This window comes from Centroberyx gerrardi, chromosome 12 (assembly GCF_048128805.1).
Source record: "Centroberyx gerrardi isolate f3 chromosome 12, fCenGer3.hap1.cur.20231027, whole genome shotgun sequence".
Lineage (NCBI taxonomy): Eukaryota > Metazoa > Chordata > Actinopteri > Beryciformes > Berycidae > Centroberyx > Centroberyx gerrardi.
This window is the reverse complement of record NC_136008.1, coordinates 10,298,113-10,314,268: the sequence shown is the minus strand read 5'-3', so window position 1 is coordinate 10,314,268 and position 16,156 is coordinate 10,298,113. Positions and strand designations below refer to the sequence as shown.

The 16,156-nt window shown below is 44.1% G+C and overlaps 2 protein-coding genes across 3 annotated transcripts in view; both read right to left on the bottom strand.

The window, feature by feature from the left end:
* Positions 1-425, bottom strand: part of cadm4 (cell adhesion molecule 4) — a 133,463-nt gene extending 133,038 nt beyond the window's left edge. For both annotated transcript variants that reach the window (XM_078287346.1, XM_071908490.2), the window contains exon 1: positions 175-425. In XM_078287346.1, coding sequence (XP_078143472.1) covers positions 175-247 — 73 coding nt within the window. In that variant the 5' untranslated portion in view covers positions 248-425. The remainder of the gene's footprint in view (positions 1-174) is intronic.
* Positions 426-3,707: 3,282 nt separating this feature from the next.
* Positions 3,708-15,213, bottom strand: LOC139918945 (uncharacterized). Its single transcript, XM_071908491.2, has 7 exons — positions 15,055-15,213; positions 14,168-14,289; positions 12,760-12,973; positions 11,398-11,549; positions 8,663-8,807; positions 6,077-6,221; positions 3,708-4,575 (listed from the first exon to the last, which is right to left on the bottom strand). Exons 1-7 carry the CDS (start codon positions 15,104-15,106, stop codon positions 4,488-4,490), a joined length of 918 nt encoding a protein of 305 aa, XP_071764592.1. The 5' UTR covers positions 15,107-15,213; the 3' UTR covers positions 3,708-4,487.
* Between the last annotated feature and the right edge of the window lie 943 nt (positions 15,214-16,156).

The following is a 16,156-nucleotide window of genomic DNA, read 5'->3' as shown; positions in this document are numbered from 1 at the left end:
TCCACACAAATATCCCACTGACAAGCCGGAATAGCCCCCGGTGCATTTTTATGCCTTCAGCTCATTGTCAGCGGACTTCGGCAAACTTAACACGGCAAGCCCCAACACAACGATGTGGCTTGACACTCATCTCATTCACATCATACGCATTCACTCTTTTCCAAAAAGCCTTACCAGTGCGCACAAGGAAGGCGATGGTTATGATGGTGAGGGGGACGCAGTAGTTCCACACGGTCGTGAAAGCCATCGTTGATATTCCCCTCTGATCTCTTCCTCAGTATTCCTCTTCCTTGGAGAAATCAGAGTGACATGAACCCGCAGGTTCACTCGCCGACAGCGCCTTCAGTGTGTGTGTGGGTGTGCGTGTGAGTATGTGTGAGTGTGTGTTTTACCAAGCGTTTCGTGGAATAGCAGCTCTTTACATAGTAATGCGCACCCACATACACACCCACTTTTTCTCCCTCAAAGTGCCTGAATATGATGATGGTTTGGCCGGTTTTTCTTGGTTACTTTACAATGTAAATATATTTAAAAGCTTGCCAGCAGGGCGGGCCTGTGTGTCTTCTGACCAATTGCAGAAAGCAGGAGCAGGTGGAGGGGTGTGCGGATGCGACGGGGGTGGGCTTTAAAAAGAAACATACAGGAAGAGAGGGGGGGAGCATCTTCCAATTAATTGAAATCAATTCGCTCTAAATGTGATTGATAACGAACATTAACTTTCCGGTGCAAATAAGTAATTTATTCCAAATTCAGCTCTATGGACCGAAAAGACTGTCTGGTGCAATGATTAAGATAACCAAAGTGAAACAGATGTTTATTGTTTGAAAAGACAAGAGTGTTGCAATCATTTATTGTATACTAAACTCAAATGCAAAGGATTCATCTGTGCTAATCAGCACATATATATATAATTACATATATAATTCTGCAAGTAGCCTATGTAAAGCCACATATAATTGCATGAAGGGTATACAGGAATGTAGTGGAGGGTATTTGCCCACCTGGGGTTTGCCTACCTTTTTCGGCTGACGTAATGATATAAATTGATAGTACACATGATAGTGAGTAGTGTCAAACAGATGTAGGTTTTATGAAGTTATGGTTGTTTGAGGAAAAGGGTCGTTTAAGGTATAAAAACAAATCAATGCTTTTCTGAAGAAATATTTGATTTTTCTTTATATTGGTGGTTGTTTGCCTTTGTTGATCAAGCCTGAAGGTCATATTTACCCAGCTTCTTATTTACCACCACATCACTGCACACCGTACAGCAGCCTGTGGGTGCCTGGTGAGATGGGAGATGTTCTGTTGCCGAGACTATGGCTTGTCTCCAAGATGTGAATGGGACTCATCAAGGAGAGCAGGGAGCAGACCTGAGTGTATTTTGTTAAAGTACCGTTCAGAATGGCGGTAATGGCCCGGAACAAAAACTTGTTCTCTGGCCGACCCAGTGTTACTGCTCATCTGTAGTCAGGGTCTATTAGGGCCCGCTAAAGGGGCTCTTTAAGTTTACCCTCGCACTGTAATAATTGTGTTTTCCAGTCAGGGAGAGCTGCTCCATTATGAAAATTGTTTCTCTTTCAACATCTCTTTTTGTCCTTAATTCAGTGCAATACCATGGTCTTGTAGCCTCCGAGGCTCGAAGGCATCCTTTTGAAACTTTATCTTTAGCGCCCCCTTCAGAGAAGAAGGGAGATAGCACGTCATGTTATCAGTTTTAGACCTGCAGTGACTTCTCATCAGTCAGGAATCCTTGATCAGTCTAGTTTAAACCATCAGTAGAGCAACAAAGCTGACTGTAAGAATCACCATTAACAAAAACTTTGAATATAAAGACTCCCTTGAAAGTAGCTTTGAATTCCTGCCTCATATCTGACCTCCACAGTGTATGGACGTGGAAAAACTGCTCAAAGCCTTCAGCTTCAGGCTCTTTCTGCTCTGTGATTTTCTTCTTGCCGCAAGTTTAACCTTGTTGTTTTGGCGAGGATAATATCTGCCCCCCTCATTTCCCAATTCCCATCCCATTCCATTTCCCCCTGTCAGCCTCTCTGCGAGTGTTTGTTCCCCAGTTGGCAGGGAGTCGGTGGCAGCAGCTCCCCCGCACCAGATGGGGCATTGTCAGGAAGTAATGAGGGGAGAACACCTGCTTCTCCAGCGAACCCCACTCTTTCATTTTCAGCCATTTGACACAACATATGCGGGATGAACATACAAAACCAAGTGACCGTGACGAGAACAGCACGGGGCGACGGCGCACCGTTACACATGCCTGCCAGTGCAGTGCGTTAGTCAATTAGGAGTCACGCTTAGTGTAATTCATCTTTACATATAATGCAGTAAGGGACTTTGATGTCACATGTTCTTCTCCCGTTACTCCCCTGCTTGGACATCAGGACTCGAGTACGGGAAAGACTTTTCGGTGCGAATCCCTCTCTGCGTCTGCATTCTCTGCACAGCTCCCGCACTGCTGTAAGCTGTTGTTGTCCGGTGGGTTATCCATGAGGCACTACCAAGGTCAGAAAGTCACTGTAAACTACACTCCTCTCCCTCCCAACCACAGCCTTGCAGCCCAGGGACAGGCCTCGCCGCTGGAAACGCCTGACACGTACCCTTGTCTTTCCTGGCCAACCTGTTGAACCCCAAGTCCAAGGTCCACTGGGGTTGTACACAACTTTTCACCCATGACTGACTCAAAGACCAAAACAAAATGGTGCTCACTGGCATTTCACATGAGGGAGGGCATTTCGAATTTACAGAATTTGATTTTTTCCTGCGAAGAGTGTTTTTTTTTTTTTGGCTTGTGTCTCACTATGGGTTGTCTTTATTTCCCGGGTTTGACCTAGGGCACAAAGTAAGCAGAAGTTTGTGGAGTTGGAAAAGAGACACGAGGAGTCTGTAAAACGCTCGACGAAGGATGGCTGCAGCAGAAGCGAGCTATACAGAGGGCTTGAATAATCAGTTTAATAACATTATCCTGGCTGTGCTCCGTGGCGCATGCACCCGTTAATGGAGTGTCATTGTTAAACCGCCGCTTCGCCCATTATTAACGACGGCCCACGGTCAACCACACACCGATAATAAAACCACATAAAACCCAACATAACTTCAACAGACAAGCGTAATGAAATTCTCAGCGTTATGAGCACGGTTATGGTAATAAGCGATGGTGCTGTGGCACAGCGTTAAGGGTTACAAGGCAACAGAGGAGAAAATTAAAAAGATGAAGTTGTAGCCCCGGGTGAGGATTTTGGAGAGAATTAGAACAAACTAAATCTAGTGAAGATTAGAGTAGAACCAGTAATGGCTAACCTTGCCTGCACTTAGAAAGAATGGGCAAAGTTTCAAGGTTATCTGACCCGGCTATTATGCGCTCTCACTGTGAGTCTTTATGTGTGTGTGAGTGCATCTCTGTGTATGTTAGCTCAACTGACTGAGAGGTCTTTTGTGCTTACGGGCAGACGGTGAAAAACACGGGCATACAGAGGCATGGGTAGTTTCGGTAAAGGTCACTGCTTTAGAGTAAGGCCTTGTGGACTGGCGGATGAGAGTGGTAAACAAGCTGAAGCAAGCCTGGGATGGCACTGGATAGAGGAGATGTGCGACCAAGCGAGCACGCACATCCTGCTTTCACCACAGTGTCGATACTCCCCCACTTCTCTGTACTTCCCAGAATGGAACAAAATCAATGCAATACACAGGAGGACAGTAAATTGTTTTTTTCTCAAAGCCATTTAATATCACAGAAGTCCAAATACAGTACTTTAAATAGTAGAGTGCAAAGTGCTTCAGAGCTGTCATTGGAAACAGAGATTATAATAAACGTCTCACAGATACTTTTAAGGTGCAGGCTCTGCTCTGGAATAAAGGTTAAAAGGGAAACAAATCAATAAAATAAAACCATAAACTATCAGCCAAATGGCTCATTCATAATAGAGGGATAAGCAATTATGTTTGTGTCAGAAAGGACATCGCTATTTCTAAAGCCCAATGTTGTAAAAGTGCTGTTCAAGAGTGTTTTAACTGTTTAAGGTTACAAGAGAATTGCCTGTGGACTCTTTACAGCTCTTACAGTACACAAGTCTCATCCCTCACACTTTTGCTAACACTGTGCTTCACCATTTTGTAAGTTGCAGAATAAATGAAGAGAAAATTGCCCAGCTTTTGTCCAAGACACATACTGCAGCCTCCATCTACGAGGAAAGCAGACTCAAGCTCCGTAAAGCAATCATTTGTCCTGTTCACTTTTTTTTGCACCCAGGTCGTTACTGATTTCGATTTTACTCTCCCCACACTTTCCCAATATCCCTCTTTCCCTCCCTCCTCCACCCCCCCCCCCCCCCTCCCCAATGCAACCATCCATAACCCTTTGCCATCTCCTCCCTCTTTAGCATCCCCTCCACGCCATCCCTCATGCTCTGGCCACCCGCTCCATCTTCCTCCTCTCTCGCTGCTCTCCTCCTCCCACCTCATCCCTCCGCCTGCCTGCACAGTCAGACCAGAGGTTGTTTGTCTCCGCAGGTGGAGGGCAGGGACTCCACGCTGGCTTTGTAGATGGGCTTCTTCTGGGACCGATCGTCACTGGGGAGAGGGAGAGAAAGACAGAGAAGCATGATTATCAGTGTATCGACTTCCCAGTGGGCACCAGAAAAGTATATGTGAGGAAATTATAGACTAGAACCAAGCCATCGACTCAAAGCTGCCCGTTGACATGAAAGTCTCTTTTTCTCTGTTTGTCCCTCCGTCTCCCTATGTACACACACACATAAAACACGGAGCAGCGCGAATGCACAGATGTCTAGAAACCTTTCCAAAGATTTAATTGGTTCTGCTACACCACCAACACGCAGAAATCATGTATGAAGCAGACTCCAACGGAAACGCTGGCATTTGAAAACGACTGTTTCTCGGCCCGTACGGAAAAGAGGTTAATGAGCAAAGCCGCGTGGGGTCACGGTGCACATTAACATGCTGTCGGCATGCGGATTTAATGGAAATTTCACTAATGTTATTATCATTGCTGTAGCCTCTTTTAGACTTTCGGAGTCACAGCATTAAACCTGGTGCTATTAGCCCAGGCTTTTCCCACAGCCAGTGAGCGTGTGGAAGCACATGGGAGCGGAGGGGTCATGAAGGAGATCAAGGATGGGGTGAAGTCGGTCAGACCCACCGAGACGGACTGTAATGTTCAATGTGGATTATGCCTTTGAAAACACATGATAGTAAACAGGAGATGGTCTGCACACGCACACAAGGGTCCTCTGTAAACACAAGGGTCCTCTGTATACGGTACACAACACATACATATGCACATAACAGAATGCACACACGGATGAGTAAATGCAGACCAAGGGGCACACAAGCACTGGTAAACACAGACAGGCACACACACACACACACACACACACACAAACACTGTAAAAAGAATGGCCTTGGTTCTATCACGTGCGTCAGAGTGAAATATTGCAGCAATAGCCATATAATATATAGAGAAACTGCAGAAGGAGAGACTGGGGCTGAGTTAGGGAAAACAGGAAGGTGAGAGTGGATAAAGCACTATAAAAATAATCAAATGAACACACACACACACATACACACACACACACACACACACACACACACACACACACACATACGCATATTATCCAGCATATTATCCAACATACACTACCAGTCAAAAGTTTGGACACACTCATTACTTTTTTTTTTACATTTTTCACATTTTAGAATAATACTAAAGACATCAAAACTATGAAATAACACAAATGGAATTATGCAGTGACCAAAAAAGTGTTAAACAAATCAAAACTATCTTATATTTTACATTCTTTAAAGTAGCCGCCCTTTGCCTTGATGGAAAGACTTTGGAAAGAAATTCATACACAGGCATCAACTTCACTATTTATATTTGTCTAAAAAACAAATTTCAAATGGATTGAAGATAATGAAAAAACATAGTACATTCAATCAGGTGTGTCCAAACTTTTGACTGGTAGTGTAATGTGAGAAGGAGATCACACGTAAGGAGCAAACCAAACACTTGTGAAAGAGGAACACAAACACACAAACAGTTCCGCCTTACATGGGTCCCTTGCTGGTCTTGGTCTGCTTGGCCTTGCGGCACAGGAAGACGCCCATGGAGAAGATGAGCACCAGGAGAGCCACGACCGCCGCTGAGGTCATCAACATGAGACGCCCATTGCTAGACTCGTACCAGGGGGCATCCTCTGTGGGACGGATCAGTCAGACATGAAGGGAAACGTACACATCACACAGAATCGGAAATAAGCAAAATTATGACATCCCCTTCCGCCCTCCAGGCAAAATTTCTAAAGGCAACATGCTGTTTGGTTGTGGAAGAAAGGAGTGTCTGTCTTTAGTTCAGAGAGTTACCCTGTCATACACAGAGCTGATCTCCAAACAGTCCACCTTTTACAAATAAAGAAAAACTGGCAGATGTTCCTCTTCATGCCCATTAATTTTTCAAACTATATAATGGGTTGTGAATGGATTTCATGGACCCTAGAGTCAGAAATCTACTTTGCATGTAAAGCCAATATAGACACTGAGTTAAGATTATGAGGTTTTCTTGTGCCGGTAGCAACAAACGCTTGCTTTGTCTATCCAACCTGACCCAGTTCCTTGGGTGTTGCAGGACGTCTAGGAAGTTGGAGTTGTAGCAACAAGGTTGGTTACTGGTTTGTACTGCTGTTGTGGTGCAACTTCTAAGCAACACCAGAGACCTGCAATATTTGCTCACCATACCTTCAAGGGTGAATAAATACTATTTCCTGTATCTAGAAGTTATTACCTTTTTAATTAGTACATGTGCTTCCAAGCAGATACTAGAGGCACTGCAGAGCTCAGTGACCAATGAGTCAATTGCGGCGCTAATAAGATAACTTTACCATAAATAACATGCATCAATCATGATTGGCTTAATTGCACTTTTAGAGGTTGTATAATTTCAACGATTGCAATCATAAGGCTTATGAATCATACTGGGTGAGAGGACAGTGTTTAAAAACTGCTGTGCATTAACACAGAGCAGTCATCTCACAGGTCACTGATAAAGATGATGAAGACAGATGAAGTGCCGTAAATTGGATTAGCTATAATGTTGTAATGAAATTAGTTCTCCACTTGAATACAATCTTGACTTTTCCTGAGACATAAGAAGGTTTCTCACTCATATAGATTGACACAAGACATTCTCTCACTCCATACACTAACATCTAAATATAGGGGAGTTTGTCCATACTGCCTTATACAAAGACAGCAAGTAGTCAATGTATCAGAAGTGAAACAGGAAAACTAATTTCTTTCTGCCATTTCAGTTTGACACTAAAGATTTGGGGTTTAGGGATAAGATGTAATCATTCTGCAGATGTGATAGTAATCATTCTTGTTTGACAAAACTGTCACTTACTGCAGTTTCTCTATGTAGAGCCCCATAGACATTCCTCTGAATAATGGATGTCTGTAGACTTTCACTATATTATGTATATATTATAAATGAAAGCCAGGAGACAAACATTTTTCTAAATAATGGGTATCTGTAGACTTCCATTTACTATTATCATGTACTATATTATGTATGCATTATGATGTTAGATTACTCCTTACTGCCACTTAATCTAAATAAACCATATTATGTCCGCTTATGATGTGTGTAACATGTACAAGGTTATGTAATCCAGTGTGCATTTGTTTATTTCTATCCTTGATTGCCCTTAGCCAGGTCTCTGTTACTGTATGAAAGTGATTTGACTCTTAATGAGACCATACTGTAAAGGACTGTAAAGGAAAAATCTGATATTTCTCTCATGTTGATATGCTCACCAGACTACAAACTAGTTAAACTCCAAGCTCAGCAACCCACAAAATTTGCTGTAAATTTCACATCCTTATGGCCCATCCCTATTAGATTCTTACTTCCCTAGAACTGCAATTCTCGACTGTGCGATGTGGAGTGAACTTGGGTTTGCCTTGACATTTCTCTCAAAAGAAAAGACAATCAATGGCCAGGAAAAAATCAGCTTCTTTTATATCTAATGAAATCATCCTCTGATCGTGACGTCTTCAAAGTCAATGCAATTCTGTCTTTGACCATTAGTCATTTGAAATGTGCTATCTCCTCCAGTATGATCTAATGAGTTTTCACTTGACATTTCAGAGGAAGTTTTACTTGGGACTTCTTTGTCACCTTGATATTTTTTATGTGTGGGTTTTGGGTTTTCTTTGTCGCAGTGGCACAGTATTTCTTTTTTCCTATACTCTTTTATCATTTGTATATGCAGTTACATTAAATCTCAACCCTAAACTAGAAATTGGTGTGCCTTGGAAATTTGTGGCATTAAAGGCTTATTCATGCTCCACACAGAAGCAAATGAGACGGAGTGCACCAGGTCAAGATGGTGGAATTGCAGCCAAAACAACAGAGTGTGTTGGGTGCATTTGGGAGTCACATGTAAGGAATTAGAAATTTGAAAAGACACAGACGGCACTGCAGTTACGTAAATGTGCTTTGTCCAGGATTGGCTGGATGAAGAGGAACTGGAACCACTGGCTGATTACGATGTTCTGTTTTTTCTGGGCGGGGGATGTGGAGAGCTGACATGTGTGTGTGTGTGATTGTGTGTGTGTGTGTGTGTGTGTGTGTCCCTACCACGCAGCACGGTGATGCTGATGGTGCGTCTCTTGCTGAGCGAGGACACGTTGGGATGCTGGGCCACGCAAGTGTACTGTCCTCCATCCAGCGCGCTCACCTTCTTCAACTTCAGCTTAGAGGAAGGCAGGATCCAGTCACCACCCTGCGGGAGAGAGAGAGAGAGAGAGAGAGAGAGAGAGAGACAGAGAGAGAGAGAGAGAGAGAGAGAGACACACAGTGAAACACATAGAGATGGGGGGTAAGAGAGAGAGAGTAGGAGAGTGAAAAAGAAAGGAGGCAGAAAGTAGAATAATTATTTTATTGGCTGGGTTGTTTGTGGCCCGAAGAGAATGGACAAACTCCTACAAATAGAAATTGTGCTTAGCTGAAAGCACAGGAGAAATGGAGGATAGAGAAAATAGGGGGTAGAAAGAGACAGAGTGACACAGAGAGAGAGAGAGAGAGAGAGACAGTCAGACATGAAGAGAGATTGAGAGAATGAGGAGAGAATGAAAGGGGGTCAGAAAGTAGGAGATTTCTTTTATTGGCTGAGTTGTTTGTGGCCCTAAGAGAGAGATAGAGGAAAGAGGCAGAAACACAGAGCGAGAGAAAGCAAAACAGAAAGAGACAGGGAGAAGGAAAGAGAGACGGGCAACGGCAGAGAGACAGGAAAAAACAGGAAACAGGACGGACAAACCCGTCTTTATTACTGTCACAAGCAACCATTTTTCACAATGCACGCACGGCGGCTTGCACACAGACACATGCTTCTTTCCAATGGCGCCGTGAAATATGTCCTCCGCATTTATCCCATCCTGGCTCATTGATGGGCGACAATCTTCTTGCATGTTTTTAGTGGGGGGTTCTTATCGGTGCTATATGGAGGAAACCTCAGGTGAGCACAGGGAGAACATGCAAACTCCACACAGAAAGGCCCTTTTTTTAACTAGATAACCCACCTGGGCACTAGGCACCGAAGGCATGGGGGGAACATGCCCCCAGTGCCAACAGCTTGCTGTGAAGCGACAGCGCTAACACTGCGCCACCGTGCCCCTAAGAAAGAGACGGGGAGAAGGAAAGAGAGACGGGCAACGGCAGAGGGACAGAGAGAGAAAGGGAAATATCTGCTGGTGTCTGGTCCTCGGAGAGTGGTCTCCAAAGTCCCAAATGAAGTGTATTTACCTGAGCGGTAATCCCATTGAATGAACACACATCAACACAAGTCAATAACCCAGATAACGCCATCATCCACAAAGAATGGTGCGGCAACAACACACTGTTAACACAACACATAATGAGATGGCGAGGGAGCAGGATGAATTGTTGACACAAAAATAGCAGCACTATTATGAGATAGAGCCCGACATGGGAGGAAACAAATAATAGGCCAAACACAAGGATTGGAAAACAAACGAACGTGGAGGAGGGGGGGGGGAAAAAAAGACATTACACCATGCAAATGATTTGGCTCCTGGGAGCCGCGGCTCCTGCCAAGAAAGTCCATTTCAATTTGAATGGATCTGAATTAAGAGGATTTCCCATAAAGGCCAGGTTTGGCCAAAGCAGCATTTTGTATGCAAATCCACTGGCTCCAAAAGCAGCGGCCCGTTTCTGCCTCTGTCCTGCTGTCATTACTGAGGGCCAATGTGCCCGTGGCGGCTGTCTGTCAAAATGGGCCCATTTTCTACCCCTTTACCATCCCTGACATATGCACAGAGGGCTTATACACAGAGATGCACACACACATACGTACACGCATACATGCAAAAAAGTCCTCATGCTTGTGAAGACTTTGCTTCATCAAAGAGACGGTGCTGCATATTGAAAAAGTAATGATGAAAAAAACATGTCATCTGACAATGTACGATTGTATGAAGGACAAACTGTATTAGCAGTGTAAATTGTCCACTGAATTGGATTTGGATTTGTAAGCCCGCTTAAAACCGGATTAGCAGTGACCCTTTGACAAGCATATTAACCCAAAGCCGACTTATCAAGGTGAATAACAAAAGGGGAAAGTTGTCAATTATGTCTCCCTTCTCCCAAGATACCTTTATTGTTGCATAACTTCACTACACCTGTTGGCTGGTGGTGGTGATTGTGGTGGTGGTGATGAAGATGATGATGATGAGGATGGTGATGCTCTGAAGGTGCAATACCGCTCTCCCGCCACAAGGGTACAGTGTATCTCACCACTCAACTTGTCGTTCTACATGCTTGTTACGACTTTGGCATTTTACATGGAGAGGTCTTAATTTCCCTTGGGTGAGGGTTTTTTAGCTTTGGGAAGAGCTCAGTTGAATAATTCAATGCCGGTTAACCAAACACTAAAAAAATCATTACAAATCTATCCACATAATTGTTTTCAGGTTGACTGGCTCTTGTCTAGACCTCATTAAACTATTAATCCTCTGTAAGTGGGCAAGCTGCTATCCCCAGCTAGTGGTGGGCCCAAGCCAACCGTCTACTTGAATACAGAGCACCTCTTCTGTGGAGGGGGTGGAAGAAAGGAGGCTGAGGGAAGACAAGTGGCTTGAGAAAAACAGGGAGAGAGGAAGAGTCAGGGTGAAGGACAGAGGAGGGGAGAGAGAGAGAACAAAATAAAGAGCCGAGGGAGAGAGAGAGAGAGAGGGGGAAGGAACTGGAGAAATAAAAAGATGAGAGCTTCGGAAGAGGAGGGGAGGGAGAGAATGAGAGACTCCAAAAGCATAATGAGGACACCGCCACTATGCAAATTCCAGAGGCTTTCTCACCTCTTTCTGCCAGAAGTACTCTGGCTTCTCTGAGGAGCTGGCGGAGCACTCCACCACCACCTCGTCCCCCAGTGGCACCCTGAGGTCCTGCGTGGAGCCCAGGTAGCGGCTGAAGCTGAAGCCCGCCCTGTACACCGACAGCTCGCCCATGTCTAAACGTCCGGGGGTCACAGGAGACAGGAAACATGATCAGGCATTAATGAAACAAGGGACTTATGTACGTGCGCACCTCTTCTTCATGAAGTTGGGACGTGACTGCACATATGTTTGCGGCGACAGCAGCTGGTAAACACTCAGAACCTTTAAGTACATTCGAGTGTATAGGCTCAAGTATGAATGCCTCCCAGCGGTACAAACTCTACCAAGCAATCAATAATAATGATAATAGGCTTCATCTTATCGAAGTCTTTAGCGAGGCAATGTTGTGAATAATGGCTCATTTTCTCTTCCATCTCAATAGATGGCCCACGTCCATCCGGCTCATGGCTTCTCTCCCTCTCTCTCTGACTCTCTCCCTTTGTCCATTCTAATCATTGGCTCTTATTGATTCCCCCCATGAGGCTGAGGAGCCTATCAAACAGCATTACGGTCGATTTGATGGCCGCTGAGAAGATAGGGGACAGGGATAATCTGACTAGCTACGCCATGGACGCCATTTCATGCGACTGTGTTTCCTACACCGGTGGTTTAAAACTCGAGTCCTGCAAGGGGTGCGTGTGTACGTTTTTGTTCAGTCCTGGTGCAAAAATAATCTGAAATGACTGTATTCAACCTATCATAGAGAACATTGTGTTTGCACCAAATCTGTACTTTTTGCAGTTGTCTTGTTGTGTACCTCGTGCAGTTGCATTGTATTGTTATCTCCTCTGTTATTAACTATTAATGTGTTTTTCTATCCCTCGCTGTGAAGAAAGCTGTGTCCACAATGTCTAAGAGATTGGCTTTCCCTCCTGCTGGTCGGAAATGTGGGGAAAATTGCAACGGGGAAGATTTCAGAATCTGTCTGTTCTGTCTACTCACCTAGATTGTTTTCCCTATGTACCTTCAGGTGGTTTATGCTTCCTTCTTAGTTTGAAAGGGCATGTCAGCACGCATAGGCATGCAGCCAACTTCCTTATCAGAAAGGGAAATTCAGAAACTGTGTTCCCTGTTTGCATGTTACATATTCATCTAGTTTATTGTCAGATCCGGCAGAAACCTCACATCCCCCAAAAAGCTTCTAGGTACGAGGATTCTGCAGGACGCAGACAACATGCAAAATCTAACTTTTTCTATATTTAACGAAGAGAAAGGCATTGTCACTGAGTCATTGTTCCACAGATGCCTCCTACACAGTCTGCCCGTATCTTCCCCTGCACTCACAATGCACTTTGAAGGTCAACTGCTGGGAGGAGTTGTCTAGCGCAGTGGCGTTGTCGGCGTCTGACACACAGCGGTAGGGCCCCTCCGAGTAGCTGGTGGCGTGGGGGATGGACAGGACGACGCGGCGCTCGTCCCGCTCCACGCTGACGTCGCTGAAGAAACAGCGGCTTCGGAAGTAGCCCATTTCTGGCTGCATGCGGTACCAGCCTTGGTACTGGTGGAGGGAGAGAGGGAGGGAGTGGGAGAGAGAGAGAGACGAGCAGACAGTGAACAACATAGAGAGAGAGAGAGAGAGAGAGAGTAAAGACAGAAAGAAAAACACAAGAGAAAAGAGAAAGAAAAAGAAAAGAGAGAGAGGGAGAGGGAGAGAGAGAGAGAGGAGAGTCATTTATTTAATCTGCAAATAGAAGAAGCCTATGATATGCATGCAGGCACACAACCATAACAGATGATTACTTTCCAGAGATGGCCTGGTCGGCACGCTACTTTGGACTTCCTAAATGTCATTAACTCGATAAGCAAAGCATTGTGTGGCTTGACCAAACACACTAGTGCAAACTGCAGCCTCATTTCTATGTGCTTACACAGGGTTAGAGACTAACAAATTATTATGTAATGTAATGTTACAAAAAATGGTAGTTGCTGTAAAAAAAAAAAAGAAAGAAAAAAACTGTAATCAGATGCTTGATTGCTTGAACCACAGATGCTTGATTGTTCCAGTACCTGTTGGATAACCCAGAAACATGTTTGAAGGAGCGAAGGGCATAAAGATTGTGAGATTATAGAAAAAATGTGATTTTACACATTTTGAATTAATGGTGGATAATTGTTGTGTACGATGATGATAACAACTTCGAATTTCTAGCCTGTAAATTGGAGTAAATTGTTTGTTTTGCTGCATGTTTTGTGGATTTTGGAGGCAAAAATCAGGAGGCGGTCATCCGAATGTAACCAAGGATTCATATTACATTACTGAATTCCAGTGGATCGCATTACTTGCATTACAGGTTTTGTAACCGTCCCCACCATGGTACTGTGCCGTGTTAGAAACATGCAGCACTGAGATGACCCTTCCAGTTTTCCCACAACACACACTTTCTTCGCTACAGGTCTACACACATCGGATTAAAATCTCAGTGCAGATAAAAATATGCATCTAGATTGTGCAAAGTTATTAAAAATGACAGGAATGGTTTCACTTGTTCATTGACAGTCTGTCGAGCCATTGTAACAATAATAGAAAATGTTCTGCATTTGTTTTAGACTGTTTGCACCATTTGTTTGAACTATGCTATTTGTGGTGCTGAAATTTCAGTGTTGTGTCTAGGGGGAAATGGGGAGAGAAGGATCCTGCATCAACACACACACACACGTTCCCCACCCCTGGCCATTTGTTTCCCACACTCACTTTGGAGAAGCGCTCAAAGTGGACCAGGCTGGTGTTGAGCTCAGAATCTGAGACCAGACACTCCAAGGTGACCAGGTCGCCCTGCAAAACAGGCTCGCTTGGCCCCTTGAGGAGCAGGGAGGCTGGTGGACAGAGATGGAGAGAGAGGGGGCAAGCATCAGGTTATTGATCACAACATGAATAGGCGGGGGGCTCAAGAGTAAAGAGTTGTTGACTTGCACTGGGGGATCTAGGCTGCTGTGCTGAGCCACACTTTCAAAACAACCTCTCCCTTTTCCTGCCCTTTGTCTCTGCCTCCAGCTGGACATTTGCCCAATCTCCCAAAGTCAAACAGTAAAACAAGACCGCATGACCAACAACAGGTTCCTCCACTTCACTGATGCTGCTGATAACAGGAGGCCCTCTGTTGGTCACTGCAGACGAACATACTGTACCAACACACACACAGTGCGCACTTTGTTTTTCACTTCTCTATGTGCAGCTAATGAGTTGTTCCTCTCTTCAGTCCCTTGTAAATTCCCCCAACGTTTCCTCTTTCAATTTCTGAGTAACTACCAGGGAAATAAGCCCCAACATGGTGACAAAAGGAAATGAAACGTTTCTGTAGAAGAGGACAGACAAAAACAGACAGAAGATAGACACACACACACACACGTAAACACACACACACACACACACACACACACACATACACAGAGAGAGAGACAGAGAGAGAGAGACAGACAGGCAAGCAGACAGACACACAAGCGCTCAAAAGCCAGGACCAGGGTTTGCTGAGCATATTTGTAAAAGAGATCAGACATGAAGATTAAACCAAAAGCTTATTAATACTTGAGGGCTTTGCGGAGAATGACGATATATAGGCTATGAAGAAAACTCATATTTACCATAACTGCCATGAATCAGGGCGATCACAGTTATTGCTAGGAGTCCTTTCATGGCTGTGAATATCCAGGAGCAGAGATGATGTGTGTGGTCCTTAAACTGCAAAACCAATCTGAAATGAAAGTTTGCTCACTACTTATCTATAACAGGTGGAGGTGTGGCTTTCACTTCTTTGTTTCAAGGATGTGGGCTCGAGCTAATGTGATTTTTTGTCTACTGCACTGAGAAACTCCATCCAAACAATATTCATTTTAGCCTATAAGGATACATTTCTCAATAAGCCTTATGTAGCTGCAGTCTTCTGAATTTAATTTTTTGTCGATGTTCGCCCGCAATATTGTTTATGTGAACAGCAAATGAAGGAAGTGCCGCTTCTCCAATAACCAAATTAACTCCCAGTGCGTCATTTGTCTCTGCGCAGCTGACTGAACATGTTGTTGTCAGTGACCTGACAAGACAACAAAACAAAAACCAGTCCAGCGGGATCTGAAAACACATGACATGTTGCATCAGGGTGCTGCAATTTCACGGCGTGAAATGTAATGCCGAACACGCCACTTTGCGCAAACATTTTACGCTGCATTTGACTTGAGCGTCATAGAAAACAGATTCACCAGAACTTAAAGGCCTATTAAAATGAAAAGAGGCAGAATCGAAAGAAAGGTTATTGTTTCAGTCTCTCATAGACTCCCTCTCAGACATCTTTCCCTGTAACTTGACTAGGCTACTTAACGAGTAATCAAAAGTGCCTAGGTCTGTGTTTTAGCCAGTCTCCAATTTCTACAGTGTCATCTCTTCTGAGTGACATACAATAATAATAAGAATTTCCTTATCATTTTCAACCACACTGGATGGTTGTTCACTGAGTTTTAGTGCGTAGCCTATATTGTGTAAGTCACCACTACAGGTAGCCTACTTCCCTAAAGAAAAATCACTAAAGTAGCCTATTCCTAAAATATAGTTACTTATAGTGTGGTATTCAGTAGTGAATTTATAGTGACTTTATCGTCCTACCTGGCATTTTATTAACTGTAGCATTCCTATAATATTCCAATGTGTATTTATAGTTTTGATGTGATATTTGTATAGTATCCTTCTAAAGTT

Bases quoted from the DNA above. Each gene is read 5' to 3' on its own strand.
- LOC139918945 (XM_071908491.2), bottom strand. From the start codon at position 15,106: ATGAAAGGACTCCTAGCAATAACTGTGATCGCCCTGATTCATGGCAGT. The intron at 6,222-8,662 runs GTAGGGACACAC...TCCGTCCCACAG, and splicing joins CAGCATCACCGTGCTGCGTG to AGGATGCCCCCTGGTACGAG. The intron at 4,576-6,076 runs GTAAGGCGGAAC...CCCTCTCCCCAG, and splicing joins AAGACCAGCAAGGGACCCAT to TGACGATCGGTCCCAGAAGA.